Source organism: Euwallacea similis, chromosome 34 (assembly GCF_039881205.1).
Source record: "Euwallacea similis isolate ESF13 chromosome 34, ESF131.1, whole genome shotgun sequence".
Taxonomy (NCBI): Eukaryota; Metazoa; Arthropoda; class Insecta; order Coleoptera; family Curculionidae; genus Euwallacea; species Euwallacea similis.
Genome location: NC_089642.1, coordinates 871,489 through 888,972, shown reverse-complemented (window position 1 = coordinate 888,972; position 17,484 = coordinate 871,489). Strand labels below are relative to the sequence as shown.

General features: G+C 32.5%; 2 protein-coding genes across 3 annotated transcripts in view; one reads left to right on the top strand and one right to left on the bottom strand.

Moving 5' to 3' along the window:
* The window catches only part of LOC136418351 (uncharacterized), a 67,169-nt gene that overhangs the window by 11,808 nt on the left and 37,877 nt on the right, over positions 1-17,484 (top strand). The gene's annotated exons all lie outside the window — the stretch shown is intronic.
* Tango1 (transport and golgi organization 1) lies at positions 1,573-11,564 on the bottom strand. 2 transcript variants are annotated; one of them, XM_066404369.1, is made up of 17 exons: positions 11,373-11,564; positions 10,878-11,294; positions 10,203-10,309; positions 9,435-9,726; positions 7,754-8,730; positions 7,139-7,360; positions 6,771-7,022; positions 5,986-6,321; positions 5,497-5,631; positions 5,232-5,439; positions 5,006-5,171; positions 4,847-4,948; positions 4,584-4,795; positions 4,154-4,423; positions 3,895-3,991; positions 2,472-2,632; positions 1,573-2,308 (listed from the first exon to the last, which is right to left on the bottom strand). In XM_066404369.1, the coding sequence occupies exons 1-17, from the start codon at positions 11,476-11,478 to the stop codon at positions 2,283-2,285; spliced, it is 4,086 nt and encodes a 1,361-aa protein (XP_066260466.1). In that variant the 5' UTR covers positions 11,479-11,564; the 3' UTR covers positions 1,573-2,282. The 2 variants fall into 2 exon arrangements, with proteins under 2 accessions (XP_066260466.1, XP_066260465.1); XM_066404368.1 differs by having other exon boundaries at positions 1,578-2,292.

The following is a 17,484-nucleotide window of genomic DNA, read 5'->3' as shown; positions in this document are numbered from 1 at the left end:
TTTCAACGAGATTTGGTTCCGCAGTGAGGAGTACCATAAAACATTGACATGCCGCGATCAAACCTTGAGTTGAATAACTTTAACTTTTTGGCTCAAAAATTTTCACGATGTTCATTAAGTCCACGGTATTTTTCAGACCAAAAAATCGAAGCTTGTCCAATTCAAGTTTTGACCTCAGCAGTATGAATCCTGTATGTATAATGTGAAGCCAAATATCTCTTTGAAATCGGAGCAATTGGATTTTTTACTTTTGTTACACAAAATTATCATCTATCCCACTGGTTTGTCGAAGTCCAAATTTTCGTATAAATCGTGTAAATACTGATCCAAAAAATTTGACTCTTTTTACGATATTCGTGTGTTTCTTCTGCCATACGTTGAGATAAAAGAACTGTATAAAAGTATGTGTTTACTACTCGTCTAATTTTCTTTGTAGATGTAAATCACTTAAGACTCTTATTCCATAAGAATAATTAAAATAGATACTCTCTTTAAAAGAGACTTTTAAAGAGATTATTGAGTATGTTGAATGACCCCGAAGTACGTTTTCTCGCCGTTTTTAATAAAAGTTATTATTTACCTAACAATTTAAGACGCGCTTTATTTTTTATTGAATTTACTCCTAATTTAGGCAAGTTTTACCAAATATATTAATGGAGAAAAATCATACAGTAATCATACAGACTATTCCTAAACTAAAACCATTAGTTCAATAAAATTACACGAGCGTTTGAAAGTGTTGCAAAAAGTATACAACTTAGGAGTGTTATAATGAAACAAGTAATAAAATTAATCTTGTGCTTCTTGATGGTCGTAAAGTCCTTTAGGCAAAAAATGGATACAGAAAATTTAATAACACACATCCCAATCTCCTGCAGTGATATGAATAAGCATATAAATGAGGTATTTAATGAAACAGGAATATTCTCAAAAATAAAAGTAATCCACGTTAGAGGGTTACACATAATGAGCGAATAATACTGATACCTATTTGAGTTGGAGAATGATTAGTATAGCTTTAATATCCCGAACAAAACTGAGTGCAAATAGTGGTAGGAAAAATATATAAATATTAAGGCCTATTGTGACTATCCCTCATTCCAGCTTTGCGTTTAAATTATCTTTCGAGTATCGAAAACGATTCTTGAAGTGCTCGAATTATTAAACGCAGAGCTGGAATAAAGCATAAAGTCGTAACATGCCTTAATCTTCTCAGATTTAATATCCCTCGAGAAAATATTAGAAATTTCTATTGGAAAAATAAAGTAAACCCGGCTAAAATTAAATTTTTGTATACCTTTGAACTGAAAAATGAAAAAAGATTAGAATTCTGTTTGTGGGTTCAGGAAGAATATCTGGCAAATAAAAATTTTTTAGGGAAATTTTGTTTCCATATTATCGTTTAAGTTTCAAAGGATTTATGATCAGGGGCGAAAAAACAGTTTTTTGAAAATATGGCGAACACATGATAACGGGCACGGCGTTTCAGTCATGCACTGGTCTCACTGGCAAAAATAATATAAACATTAGAAGAATAATTATTCAAATAAATGTATTACAATATTACTTTATACACTTTTTACAATACAATAGTTACAAAATTGTACTTAAATAAAGACCAAAAAAATTTACAAAATAAACGATCTTTTCAAATAGGTACCACCGTATATTATATCAACGTTTAAATATTACAGGAGTATATAGAAGGGAAAATTAAAAGGGGTAACGTTATTTAGTACAGCTGTTGTAATAAAAAAAACTTGAAAAGCGTATTTTTCTACGAATAATAATAATTATTTAAGCAGTAAAGATCAAAAGAAAATTGTTATGAGAAGGAGAGCGTTTTGTGACAAAATTTTGAAAGTATGATTATCTTTAGCCGGATTATACGTCATTATCATTACAGCACCAGTACCAACGGGAGCCGGATTCTTTTATAGGGCGAATTTTTGGGGCTTAAGATTAATCAAGTTAAAATCCCTCCTCGTATCAGCTGATATTAATCGGATATTAGTTTTGACAATAGATTCATAGCGATGTATTTCATATGGATATAAAAATATATAGGTAACGGACTTAATTCAATCAGTTTAAACCATAACTCAACAGCTCACCCTTAGAGCACTTACTTTTGTAATCTCAATAGAAGATTCAGAATTTTTTGGCAATATTTAAAATCATTAAAAAATCCTACTTAGTAATAAAAACAACAGACTAAACGCTAGACTTTCCTTTGTGGCTTCTTGGTTGCTCTGCCTAATGAATCGTTCTCGGAGCCTGAACTATGAACACCTGTATATATATACACCTGTATAATAAGAATCTTAATTAATGCTTTACATTTCTAATAACAAATTAGCAAAACTAGTGCAATCACTATTTTTTTCTATCTATTGTAACTGTTATAGTAAAGAGGTAATGGTTAAAGTTAAATTCGATCAAAAAGAATATCATTTTAAAAATTTTATTACCTTTTGAATTTCTTCCATTGCTCCTAGGTTGGGGTCTTTTATAGTCTCTCCTATCGTCCCGTAATTGGTCTCGATCGTTGTATGGACTGTATCCTCGTATAGGTGGTGGGGACGCAGCGTATTCGGAATCATATGGTGGCGAGGGAGTTCTTCGATCATACCTATTAATTTGTGTAACTTATACCTATATTGTCTATTACATCCTAGTTACTAAAGTTTAGTTACTTACGCTAACCTGAGCCAACCTGAATTAAACGCTTGGCCACGATCCTTAAGAGAGTGATAAATTGGAAAGTTTAGAAGCATTTTGACCCTTGTTCATATCGGCATCGGGCAAAACGTCTGTCTGAACACAGTACAGGCTTTTTTAGAATTCCGAAGGTTGATAATAAAACATGCCAAAAGGTTTATCTTAAACCCAAAGTACCATCGGAAAGTGGTATATAACAGTTGTTGGCAGTACAGTTTGTTGCCGGTATAATAAAAACCACACCGCCGGAATTTCCCATAAGGTCATATATCTATGCAAAATTGAACTCAAAGAACCAGAGTTTAGAGACAACATTTGGTGATTTCAAAAAGTAAAAAATTAGAGGCCGATAAAGGGCCAATTCCCAGACTGAACAGATCCTTTCATCTCACTCATTACAGCTTTATGGTCGCTAGGACAGTAGAAGGGGGATTGGGAGTGGAGAATTAAGGTATCTACTCGGTTGTCAAGGCAGTTTTTACTCTTGAAATCATCAACGACTAGGTACTCTCGTAGAAAAGAACTTAGATTAAACATATTTAGACAATACATACTCAAAAGAATGAAACCGAAACAAGTTTCAATTCAGTTTCTCTCGTCTAACCAAAATGAGAGTGATCCTTCGATATCACAACCCTAAAATCAACCGCAGAAGCAGTCCACTAAATTTATATCGGTGTCCAGGGAAAGAAGTATAAATTCCCCCGAACAACGTTTGATGCCAATGCGAACGAAGTTAAGTATTTTATCAAAAATCATGCGGTAACTAATATTTATTGTTGGACGTGTCTAGTATATTTTCTTTAACTTTTGAGAAATAAAATGACAACTTTGTTAATCGAAACCAGAGACTAAATTTCATTTCGCAAATAGTTACGTAATGAAAGCAAGTACCTTCATTTTCTACTACAGTTAAAAAATGGAACCAGTAACAGCAATAGTTGCTGTAATTCTATAGATACAGGACAAAGCTCGAGTATCTTTAAAAAAAAGACCTATCAAAGGTACGGATCGTGAGCTATTTTAACTCATACTCTCACATCAAATTTCATTTTCATTATCTGAGTGCCGGAGAAGATTATACCAAAATTTTAATTGCACAACAATTGCATTTACCCTGAGTTTTGTAAAAAAAATGTTACTAAAGTGTCGTTCCTAATTCCTAAATCATACCTATCATATTCAGAATAAACCGTGGATTCGGGACTATATCTGCCACCTACAGGAGGAGGAGAGCTCATTCTGCCTAAAGGTGGAGGTCTATGATCTCCTGAAATAAGAATAAGCTATTAGAGACAAACACATTACTATTTCTTGTATAATTTTTCATAACATTAAATGGCACACTTCAGTAAATAATCCTATATAATGTAGCTCATGGTCTAACATCTTTTACAACTTTGCCCGGGATAAACCGATGTTTTATGCTTACCTGGAAACATTCCAGGTGTTAAACCAGGCAAGAACGGCGGCATCCCGCTAATATCGCTCAGTGGTGACATCATTCCATCCAAGGGAGGTGGCGGCATGAACGGCGCTCCTGCTAGTGGGGGTGGTAAAAATGGCGGAGGCGGCATCACCTTAAGCGGTGGAGATTTGGTAATATGGTCCCGGGGATTGAAAAGTAATGGAGGTGATTGAGTCGGGTTGGGTGAAACTGGAAGTTCGCCATTCTGATGGTGCGGGGGAGGTGATTGCAGCCCTGAAGAGACAAACAAAACGAGAGAAAGATGACGTCGTTGTCAGGACATAATATTAAAAAAAAATTTTAATGAGTGTACAAGTAGGTGTTATAAAAAAATTAGTGGTCATATTGTAAGATTTTAAATTGATTGAAATTTGGTACTTTCGAATTTTCTTACTAATGGAATTATTTCCCTCAGCAAGTGTACGTTCTCTTAACGTCAGTCGATTCCTCAAAATCGCCGCTTCATGCCTCGCTTCCTCCAGCTTTCTTTCTGCCTGACGTTGGGTTACCCAATTTTCTTGATTCTTCTTCTCAAGCATCGAAATTTGACTCTTGAGCTCAACCTCCTGGTTTATAATTTCTTGTTTTAGATTCTCGTTTTGACATCTAAAAAAGTATTTTACATTAAAGTGTTCGATTCATTGCCTTAACATTCACTTGTAATTTTGCAGTTCTTCTTGCATGTAGCGTATTCGTTCGGTAGTAGATGTGGCTTCACCCTCTTTCGTTGCCCATAACGACTCATGTTTATTTATTTCCCTATTGATGACAAAAATCAACAAATATATTACAAATAAGTACACTATAACATCTTACTTCCGCATTTGTGCCTCCTTTTCCTTGAAATAGTTGTTCAGTACTTCCAGCTTGGTATTAATTTCCACCTTGTCTTTATCTGCTCTCTCATATTTCAGCCTTAACTCTTCAATCTCTTGGGTTAAATTCTGAAGTTGCGTTGTATACGACACATTAGCTTCCCTTTCTGTATATGGAGAAATTCGGTTTTATCAAAATCCCGTCAGTTCTTGTACGAGCAACATACCTTTAGATAATTGTTGAGAGTATTTCAAGTTTTCAGACTTCATTTGTTCCAATTGTGCTTTCACCTCACTAACATCTAGGAAAGATTTTAATGCATTCTTATCATTTTTAACAGATTTCACAGTATTTAAGGTCTCTTTTAATGAATCGTATTCTTTGATCTTAGTATCCGATAGTCTCTGAAGTTCGGCAACTTTCTGATTTAAACTCTAAAAAATAAAAAACGATACTTAGGAAATAAACAGTTATACCTTTGATGAACTTACAATAATATTGTTTCTTAAAACGTGCTCTTGGGTTAAGGCCTCTTTACACTTATTTTTGTATATTGCTATTTCGCTCTCTAAACTTCCATGTTGTCGGTCTTTCTCTTCTTCAATCTTTAATATTTTTTCAACCATCTAAAAAAATTTTATCCATGAGAAGTTGTGTTCGCGTAGTTTTTAATGTAGTCATAAAATTATGGTACGCGCATAAGACGCCACAATTCCCTCTTCCAATTTCATCACGTTACATGTCCTATGGCAAACCTTGTCAGTTTAGCAGGTATAATATTTAATTATTAAAGAATACCATATTTTTTAAAATGTTTGTAAAATTTGTAACCACACTCAATAATTCTCATTCCTCACAAAAAAAATTTATTTTCATGCGAAAAATATTTAAATCTTGGAATAAATATAACATCCATCCTTCTAAGTGAAAAACAAATAGAAAAAAATATAAAAATAATAAAAGTGAATTAATATGCTTACCATATCAACTTCTCCTTGTAAATCACCAACTTTCTTCTTTGTAATATCCAACTCAAGCTTAATTTCATAATTCTCAGTCTCCCGAATACTGAGAGTGTTATTTAGGCTGTTAATAGTGTTTTGCTGTTCCAATAAACGTTTTTGCATCTGCTCAATATTATCTTTAAGAATTTCGCTTCCATCGCCAGAATTTAACATTTCTGATATGATCTTATTAAGTTCAATTCCAACTTCAGTGGAATTATCTAATTCCTTTTCCAAAGCTAGGATCTGATCCTCAAGAGCCAGTTTTTCTTCGATTGTTTTAGACAGTTTAGTATTCAGTTCATTGACAACCTATAAAATTAGTATACTGGCTGACTCGAACTGAATTTACAAGGTGCCCCCAATTTCAATTTCAACAGGTCAATCTTAGTAACCATAAGAGATACATGATTAAAAGAAGACAAAGTTTCGTATACTAGTGAAGAACTCTATTCTGTAGGAATGTCATCTTAGTTTTGATGTACTATGTTACTGTCAAAAAGTCAGAAAATACAAGTATGAAAATTTACACATTTTCAATTTATTGAATTGATTTGAAAACAATTAAAATTTGTAAAATGATAAAACTAAATATTAATCTGCGCTTAAAAAGTCACCTTTGCCTCCATTTAATAGATTCTCTTAAAATTCCTGAGATTTCTATGTTGGGTCAATAGGGATGAATAATGAAAAATAATTATCTACTAAACTTAAAAATTACATATGGAAAAACATTTTTAAATACAAATAATTACCCTTACTTCATTTGGCACAGTTTCCACAACTAACTGAGTTTTTTCTTCAACAAATAATGTTGTTTTCTCGTGCAGTGCATCGTTCTCCTTTAATGTTGTCAACAACTGCTGCTCTAATTTATTAATTCGTGCTATTAATGGTCCTTCCCGTCGACACTTATCAACCAAAATCCACACAAATATTAAAACCAGAACTGAGAACGAGGTAGTAGTGAGGTATAAGAACAGATCTGAACTAAAAGCTTCCACGAAGAGCTTCTGCAATATGTCGAACAAAGTTGTAAATTAATAACAGTTGTTTCAGTTTCATAATTAATTTGATTAATAAAAATATAAATCATGTTTATAATTATACACAAAATATTAATATTTACTTCAAAGTTCTCCGCGCTAAAGCTTCTCAGCAATTTGTCCTGCTTAGATATAGAAAGTACTTCATCTTGAGGACAGTCGTTACCATCTTTATCACAGAAACCTTCTTTGACAATCTGGGGGCACTGTTCTGGCTTACTATCACAGGTTTGGTCGTCATTAGGTTTCTGGTTTAAATTACTCAGAGAATGGCCAATATCGACATCATCATTTATATCATGACCCTAAAACGAATATAGAAAAAAATCTTCATTTTCCTGCATATCCCATTTGCACATTATTTGAAAGATAGACCAAAATCAAAGTAAAATTTCCACGGACAACCGCTTTGAAAATAATGAAAATGGAAAATAGGATAGATCTTGATCTGACATTCGCTCTTATGGACTTGCAAAATTAACCATGGTATTAATCTTGCTGCAATTCTCACTTAATGGGTCTAAATCTGTAATTTAATTCCAATGATGTGAGTGATTTTGTTGTTTGGTTAATGTATTGGTAATCTGATCACGTCCCAACTCTCACATTTAGAAGATATATTTAGCAGTAGGTAACAAATCAACTTTACTCTATGAACCCTCTTAAATTGAACTTATATTGTAGCTTTATCATCTTACCTTTTGAATTCCAACATTATGACTAATGTCTTCTGTGAAAGATGGCTTAACTTGCTCATGTATATTACTTTTTTCATCGCTAAAGCCGAAAAGGGACAGTATTCCTGAAAAAAATCCACCTGCTGAAGATGCACTATGCTGTTGTTGAAAATTATTTGGGTCAGCAGAAGTCTCCTTTGTAATTTCAATTTCTTCAGGTGGGTTAACTACTTTATCTGTAATTCTGTCATTACTCAAATCAACATTTTCCATCTTTTCTGTACCAAAATAATCTGTTATAGAATTTTTCCCTTCCGCGTTATTAGCTTCAGCTTTATTTTCAATAAAATCTACTATCTTTTCTTTATTTTCTTCAAGAACTAGATGGCTAGAATTATCATCAGGTAAACCATTTATTTCACTAGCTGACTCAACAGTATCTTCCTGCTTGGAGACCAAATTAAACAAAGGCAAAATGTTTCCAATACCGCCAAAAATACCTTCACCTTTCGATTCTTCATTTTTTAGAGTTTCACCATTGTCAACTTGAACATCATTTTTAACAGGTGAATCATGTGGGTTTGAGACAAAGGATTCAGCAGATATTGTGTCAGAAGGATCTGATATTACAGCCTCTACTTCTGGAGCCAAAACTTCAATTTCAATAGGAACTTGAGTTATAGGAACTACATTATTATTGTTTTCTTCTGGGGGAGCAAAGTGTTTAACATTTTCACTTGGTTCACTGCCCTCTTCATTCTGAAGACCAACATCACCAGAAGCAGCAGAAAGAGTTTGTGTATTGTCCTCTTCAGAGCTATTGGAAATAGTTTCCTTTGTGGCCTCTGAAACTATAGACCCTGTGTTCACTTCAAGTGCGATTTCTTTTTTTTGAGCTTCTAATGGAAGTACATCATTATCAATTTTTTTTTCTGGAAGTGTAGTACTTATTTTATCAATGTTTGGTGGTGCGACAACAGTAGGGCCTCCTGTTGTATCTAGAACGAAACAAATCTTATTGAAATAGCTATTCATTTAACCAGATAAGAAAGACGACATATTGTTTAACGTCCCCATTCTGCGGCAAGAACGAAGCGAACTTTCGTTTCGTTCGTCAACACGAGTTGAACAAGGTCATCTTTATTTTTAACAATCTTGTCTTAAGAAAAAATTCATATAAAGGTGTTATTAATAGTAGATGAATAATTTTTAAATGATAGAAAATGAAGTTGCATAAAATGTCATTTCCTAAGCTCTAAATCATATTAACACCGCTCAAGTGATGTTTTACAGCGTGGTGGCAATCAAAAATTCTTTCACAATAATCTTTCCATCAAGTTTTAAACCAGTGCAATATAACACGTACAGTTAAATCCATTAAACATATAACTACGTTCACGTACTGAGGCAGCCATTTATATAACAAAATACCTGAAAGCGAAAAGAAACGTAACCTGAAAATTCGATTTCATTTAATCAAACGAAATAATTATACATTTGACATTTACACTGTGTTCCAGTTTTAAATATTTTCAGCTGTATGTGACGACGATCTCACGATTAGAAAATTAAACGATTTCTAAAAAGCCAACGGCTTTCAAAATGTTTATTTGTAAAAATTAGAAAATAGGTATTTGCTTCACTTGCTTACAATTTCTATGCCTGAAATAAAAGGGTAAAAAATATGTAACATATAATTTACCTTCATATTTGTTAAATTGTTCTCTCCCACTAACTGGTAACACCTTCTCAGTTGCACCAATTACAAATCCTTCATTTTTTTGATTTGCTTCTACATTTTCTATTGCATTACTGACATCATTCCCTAATATGTTGTGCAAAATTTGAGAGGATGTATCTGCTTTCTTAATGGAATCAGTAGCAGTATCTTGTATCACAGTTTCCATCTTATTAGTAGGTGACTCATTTAATTCAAAATCTGCTTCATCATCAGAATCATCTTCTGTATCATCTCCATTATCATCTTCACCTTCCTAAATTTCCAAGTTGGTATGTGAAAATGTTTTCTTATATCTAGACTACTTCTGGAAAGTTTATCATGAGATGAGGAAAAATTTTAAATATCAAAGTTGTAAGATTTCTCATAAATCACTAGAAAATGTTATTGGATGAAAAAAATTAACATTAAAAAGTTCAAAAAAAAATATATAAAATTGGTAAATTTCTAATAAAACACATATTTTTTGAAAATGAATCGCAGTTATTATAGTTAGGTGTTATGAAATGCTAGAATTTCAATTTATAAATATAATTGATTTGAAAACATTAAACAATGTAATGTCAACATATATATTTTTCAAATCAGAGAAAAATATACAGAATATTCAAGGCAAGTTTTATATTTAAAATTATTTTCTGTCCTCAATAATAAACTGACTCAAAGTGTCTAAATATAGGTAAACATGCTATATGTAAAATCTTTGTAAATCTAAAAAAATGCCTTGCTTACTTCTTCTTCATCAGATTGATCCTCTGTTGGTGTAGGTTGTGTAACATTTTCTGCTATGCTTTCCTTGGAAGATACATCAGGTTTATCCACAGGTGAGCTGTCGGGAACTATAACAATATTTGTAAATAGTAACAGAAAAATTATACATTCTCATCATTGTACAAACAAGGCCTGTGACTAAACCAAAACACAAGTAAAACACAGAGTACTCACACCATTATGTTGTATTCTTTATCAATCCAATTAACCACATATTTAGTTATTCTGATTAAATGCTTGCCAAATAGCTACATTATATTATATGAATATAAAATATGAACTGATTAAGATTATTATATCTTACGACTGTAACTTCAAGAATACACTCCTCTAAATAAATAAAACATTTGCAATCCTAAGAAAACAATTTAAAGCTATTTTTGTTTTTTGTTTATTTTTGTTAAAAAATTAATCAATTAAAAGATACTTAAATACAAAATTTTGTCAATTTCTTTAAATCAATTTAGCTGAGTTATCATGCGTTCTAAGGAAATAATGTAAATATACAAGTTGTAAAGAATATTACCTAGAACCAAAAGACACTTATTAGATTTTTTCCGAAAGGTGTCATTTTTAAAATATGACATAACTTTATTTGTTAACTAAAAAAAAGCCAAAAACCCAGAGTTAACTAACCTGCTTCTAATGGTTTTGTATCTTGAAATTCCTCCAGCACGTTTCCATCGTGTGATGGTGCTTCTGTACTCAGACTAGCTACATCGAAAGGTATTTTAGTTCCATCAACGATTTCAAAAGCCTCCAAAGTGGTATCAGCCTTTATTTCTGGAATCTTATTTTCACTTTTCAACAGCACTTGCTCCTCTTCTGATAGTTGTGTGTTCACCAGTATTTTAGGACGCTGGACCCGATGCGTTTCACTTATAAAGTCCTTATTTGCATAGCCTCGTTTGCCAGCTATCTCAACACCAAGAAGATCTGATCTAGTTCCTGCTCCATAGCTAAATATCTTTACTTCCTCATCCGGGCCAAAAGAAAGTATGCCTTCCTCTATGCTATTGTACTTTTTTAATGTTTTTCCGATCGAAATAAGGCCTGAAATTGATAGGTAAGCAGATTTGGTACTTAAGCGATATGTCATTCATTGAATATAATACTATGGTTGTAGGATACCTGAGCATTTCTCGTCCACACACAGCCGCTTATCTGATATTTCTGATCGCGAGAAATGTATAATTAAAGTAAATATAACAAAATATACCGATTTAAAACTAAACATTTTGGCATACTTTCGCGTACCGTTTAAAATTTATTCTGAATTCTGAAAGCCACATCACTGTTTTTCGATTTGCTGCGTCCTCTGGTGGAGACTATACAAACAAATATAAAAAAACATATGATTAAAGCCTGATTGACACTAGCGAGTCACGAATAGCAATATCGACATTGCATTCTCTATATACAAGTCAGCCATGATGTATAAAGGCAACAGCGCATTCAACCATGTACTTGTTTTACCTTTGTGTGACAAATTACTATTATTTAAATTTTTAATAGTAATTGTTAATTTATAATCATTATTTGTATTAATACGATACCTTTGATTAAAAAACCGTGCGTTATCACATGTAATATTTTCATTGCCCGGTTAATAACGGCAAAAATTTAATTTGTCTTAGTAGGAGTAGGTCATAACCTGACGCCCTTACTGGTACAATCAATAGTTATAAATCAGTTGATCACAATACGCCGGTTGATTTAATTCAACAATTTTAATAGCTGTTAATACGAACAGCTTTTGAAAAGGATCAAGGAATTACATCGGTTAGTTAAAAAAAAAGCTGTAAACATTACATTTCATGTCTGTGCAGAGAATAACAATAGAAAATTGGTGGGGAATATTTTACTTTTTCTGATAAAGAAAAAAGGGAAGGAAAGGCTTTTGATAAGAAAAAAAGTCCTTTTTGAGAGCAGTATATATTTTGATATCACTATTACCTTTAATTTTATTCCCAGAAAATAAAATGAAAACCCTCCTACGATATAAAAAAATATGTTCCAAATAGGTAGGTATGGTATTTGAAGAGGATATTCCTGAAAATCCTTATTTATAATTATTTTTTATTTTTACTCTTTTTATAAATTTAATGAATCTGCAAGGATTCCTTATTTCTGAACCGCATCTCGTATACAACCAGACATACACCTACAAGTTTTGAAGTAGCTTCGTTCACCATATTGTCTAGAAAGTATCTTTCCCAATTTTTTTATTGTTATTTTGAGAAATTAAAACTCTTTTAAGAAAAAACATATGTTATGTCTCATAATCTACGTTTTACGTTAGCTGTAAGTGGAAATTAAATATCTCACACGTCTTCAATCCTCTTCCTCAATCGTCCCATAAAGTAAATTTAAGTTTTACAAGTGGCAATTTATTTAAAAACACATTTTTTTAATATTTGACCGAAGAGTTCATTTATAATGTCTATAGATTTCAACTGCAAGCAATAAATTTCGTTAAGGTAACTGTCTTAATGTGTTATTAAGATCTCGGTGATATCAACAGTAGTATAGAACAGGAACTAATTAAATTCCATTACTGAAATAATGATTAAATTCATATTTCCAGTTCTTTGTTTTTTCTTTATTTTCTCCTTATAGAAGTCTATAAATCTCAAATTCAAGCTGCCACTTGAAAATAAATGACGAAGCTATTTTCTTTTAGAGAAGATATAGAAGATTTATTTATATTTAGAGAAGATCTAATAGATTTAATTACAGCACAGTAGATTTAAATGTATATTTTTTAGATTACATTGTAGTATTTTGAAATAAAGAAATCTACCCAAACGAACACCCTCTTGATTTATTCGCAATGCCGGACTTGCCGAAAAAAAATCAACGAATTCAATCGGGTCACTTTAAAAAAAGGTCTAGCCGGGTCGGTAAAAAGCATTCCTCTGCCGCATTTAACCATGTTACGTTAAAACAAATATCAGATTAAACATGAAAAATGCTCATTTATAAATTTTTCGGCTTCCGACGCGCTCTGGGCCATAATGTTTCGCTCTCAACGACCGTGTTTCTTTAAATGCGGAGATTCTGAGGATTGATAACAGTTTACTTTAAATTCCAGTAGCACTCTTTTTATCGGCGAAATAATTATTTTTTCGTCGTCGTCTCGATTAGAGAAAACTGAAATATCTAAATACAATTCACACAGAAACTGTTGGTGTCTAACTCCCTGTATTATAAAAACAAAGCCGTTTTTAGATCTATGTTTATAATAGTCAGTGTGTCTAAATATTAATTTTACAAAAAAAAGTCATGTTTCATAAAACATTCTGTATGATCTAAAATGAAATTATCAGACACCAAATTTTTGGAGTCGTGTAGCAGCTTCCTTAAAAATAAGAAATTTGCTCAAGAAAATTTTATTATTGTTAATTTCAATAACACATATTTATCTCTTGTTTATTGAACACATGCTAACTTTTCATCTCTTAATATGTTTTCATAATAATTGCCGAATTTAAATAAGAAATTAATGCATAACAATTATTTATTTTATTAATAGAAAAAAATTAATAAGAAAAGTTGATAATTTTGTGTGCAACTATGTAGGACTATTTATTTTAATTTCAAGCCATTCCATTAGTGCCACGAGATAGTCACTCTTTGTTCCGAAACATTTAATCGTTCTTTGACAGTGAAATTGAATTTAGTATTACAAGAACGTCAACAAATTTGGTTACTACAAAACGGTGTCTCATGTCATAGTATATTTGCTGTTAGAGAATACCTTCGATATATTTTCAATGGAAAAGTAATTCACAGATATTCAAATATTTTTTGGTCTACTAGACCTCCTGACTTAACCCTTATGGATTACTTTTTATGAGGGTTATTTAATGCAGAAAGTCTACCATCACAGGCTGTTTCAAGATGTTAATTATTTGGACAAGATCATTTCGGAAAGATGTCAGGGAATTATTCTAAATATGATAGTGAATATATTATGGGAATTTCGCAAAAAAACGATTAAATGTTTCAAAACAGAGGATGTTTATATCGAGGCACTAGTGAAATGACTTAAAACTAAAGAAAATAGTCCTACATAGTTACATAAACTTTTTGTCTTTTACTTATACAGGGTATAGTAATATATGAATAAAACATTATTTTCTATTTCTATAAGTAATATTTAATTAAATTAACTAGTTTTGCAATAACGGTTCTAGATGTATATGGGCAAATGTATAATCATTAGCCTTATTCTTTCCCTCCAAAAAATATGTAATTTGATAGATTTTAACAAGTTAACTTTGTCCAAAATGTGAAAATGATAGTATTCAAATTAAAAGTAAAGTTTAAATGGGTATTTAGAAATTGGTCCTCGGGCAATGCAGTAAACTCATTGCCCATACCTAGTTATTATTTACATTTTTTCGTCATCTCCATTGCAAAATACCAAAAAGTGCAATATTTTTACTTTAATTACAAATTTTACTCTATTTACTCTAAATGGATTTACATTTCAGTCTAAGGCAACATTTTTATAATATTTACAACATCTTTACATCGATCAGTACTGCACTGCTTTTTGGAGAATCATTACAAAAATGCAATAAACTATCATTTTAATGCTACTGACATGAATTTTGAGTTCTATCTCAGTTTGCACTCCATGAGTTATCCTGCATCTTTGGAATTTCGAGTACAATATTCGCTTAACTATCAAACAAAATCCAATTTTAATAACACGATTTTTCCTTATTTTCAGCCAAGCATTACCTCCAACGAACACTCATTATATTTATATGTTACCTTATCCATTAATTAGACATAATTTTGGCAATTTTTGTTCCCAAATTTCCATCGAAGTTCGATATTTTTCACGAGTGAAACAGGAGAAGATGCAAAGAGGCCATTACTGCCGACCGAAACGTTATTGTTTTGCTTTCAAAACCTATTAATCATTTTTGGCAGAAATGATGCTGCTATTAAATTAAACTACAGTTCGAAACTGCGATGTTTACATGTTCATCGTCCGACATAATTTTGACCGTAGAATCGTTACGTTTCTATGAATTTAGCCTTTAATTATACACAATTTATTTCTATTTTTTTTCTAAAATTTCCGTTGAAATTTGAAATTTTTTGCGACCGAAACGGGAGGAAATGCGGAGACGCCATTAATATCACCGGCCGAGCCACAGTCTATTGTTTTCAAAACCTACTTCGGCATTCTTGGTAGAAATGGCGCTTCACTATGGAGAAATATGTGTAAACAAATTCCACGTCTCCACGAGGAGTCAGTCCCAAGTCATTTTAATGTCATTCCCTAGGAAATCTGGTCTCAGTTCTGTTGGCGGCGTTTCACGCGGTATTCCAAATAAAATAACCCGACATATTAGTTTAGTGAAAAAGATACCATGCACGTACCTACGCCCCTGTATGTCAAGCTAACCATTTCCTCGATTATAGTCGTCGGCTCTTTTGATCCGGTTGATCGATGAGCCGATGCGGTGCGATTAATAAAGGAAACGCATTGTTAGAAGGCACGTCTAACGCCTCTTAATCATGCGGTCCGCATGTCACAGGCCGAAATTCTTCGGTGACGATGACAGATCTGAGGGAACGGATCAGTTTCATGTGGAACAAACCGTGCAACGTCGAACTTAAGGATCATGATCCAACCCCAAGTTTTCCTTTCCAAAATGAGACATTAATCATAATTTCCATATTTACTCACCGTATCTAAGAACTGCAAAAAAGTCCCAATTTCGGTTGGATCTCACTGACTCTGCGTCTTACAAATTTCAAGAGATTTACAACCGGGGTTATAAAGGCTTCTAAAGAAGAAGTTAATTTCAAACTCACTTCAAACAGATGTAAAGGTTTTTCAAAATTTGCACTATTCGTGAAAGGGAACGTTATTGACTTTCACGTTGTTGTGATAGATCACAGTATTGACTTCCGTGAGGGATGTTTGACCTGTACAGAACTTGTGTTAAACTTTAATAATAATTTGCCTTTGGCTCAAAAAAGAGCCTTGTAGTCCGCCGCTGTGCGATGCCATAAATTGATTCTGTTCTAAAATGTTAAGTAGATAATAATAACTGGGGCTCACTAGTGTATGATGATTCCAAGAGTTAAGTGCTCCCAAACTAAGGGCCAAATTGTTATGCTGTTAATGCTAACATCACGCTAGTTTCTACATAGAAATAAAAAATGAATAACAAATCTCCATTTCAACGTTTGCAGATAAAGTTTTTAATACAGAATTAATTTGACCCTAAAACCTTGTTCGCAGTTTTTTTTTACGTAAAAAATACGAAAAAACTTTTTGTAAATCCCACAGTAGTGACTTAAATAGTACCATGGGAAGAAATTTAAAATAGCAAAAATAGGTATCAAAGAGGCCTCCTGATTGAGAAACTAAAAAATTCGTTGCAACTCAGCAGATGCAATCTTATAGAGCAAGCTCATTGAGAAGATTAATTTCAATTACTTTTTATTACATAAATATATAAGAACTTTTTTTCAAATTACGTATAGTATGAAGAATTTCATGGATTTACTATTGAAAACAAGGCAGTAAACGTTATCATTAAGCAGTGACTTGAGAAGTCATAAACCTCTCTATACGGATAATTTATTGGCCCCTATAAAAGTGGCATTGTGCTAGTCACTGAATCCAAATTAACCCACCCCAATGAAAATCTTTAGAATCCAAAAGATGCGAATTCAAAAGACGCGACAAAAATACAGATAAAAGACAACTTTACAAAGGATCGTAAATTAGGGCTGAGGATGCGATTAGGGATGGTTCTAAAAACCAACAAAAAAGACAATTTCTTCTGAAGGCAGATTATTAACACGTTTCTTTAATGTACATATTCAAAATCATCCCTTAATCAGTCCTATTGATTTATCGTTAATGGACGATTTTGCAAATTTGACAGTAGATCATATTTGCATTTCCTGTTGAAACAGAGTTATTGAATACACTTCTTCTTTATGCATTTAAATTTCTCTAATATATAACCTCTGTCCTATTGGGCATACAAAATCCTATACTTAGTGCAATAAACATTACTTTGACCATCTCTGACATCTTTATCAAAGCTTTAAGGACCGCTGACGCGGCAGGTGACTGACTTTCGGAGGATTCCTAAAATCGTCCAATTGAGCCTCGACAAACAGACTTCTTTGTGAAGATGCCGAAAAGGCGTTTTCAAAGATTGGCATTTCAATAAGAGATTTTTCACTTAGGGCTTAT

What these genes read in the sequence shown, in the direction of transcription:
- Tango1 (XM_066404368.1), bottom strand. Translation starts at nt 11,478, where the DNA reads ATGTTTAGTTTTAAATCGGTATATTTTGTTATATTTACTTTAATTATA. An exon ending in TACAAGGAGAAGTTGATATG is followed by an intron (nt 5,632 to 5,985) that starts GTAAGCATATTA and finishes AAATTTTTTTAG; the next exon opens with ATGGTTGAAAAAATATTAAA. An exon ending in CTCTCAACAATTATCTAAAG is followed by an intron (nt 5,172 to 5,231) that starts GTATGTTGCTCG and finishes CTCCATATACAG; the next exon opens with AAAGGGAAGCTAATGTGTCG.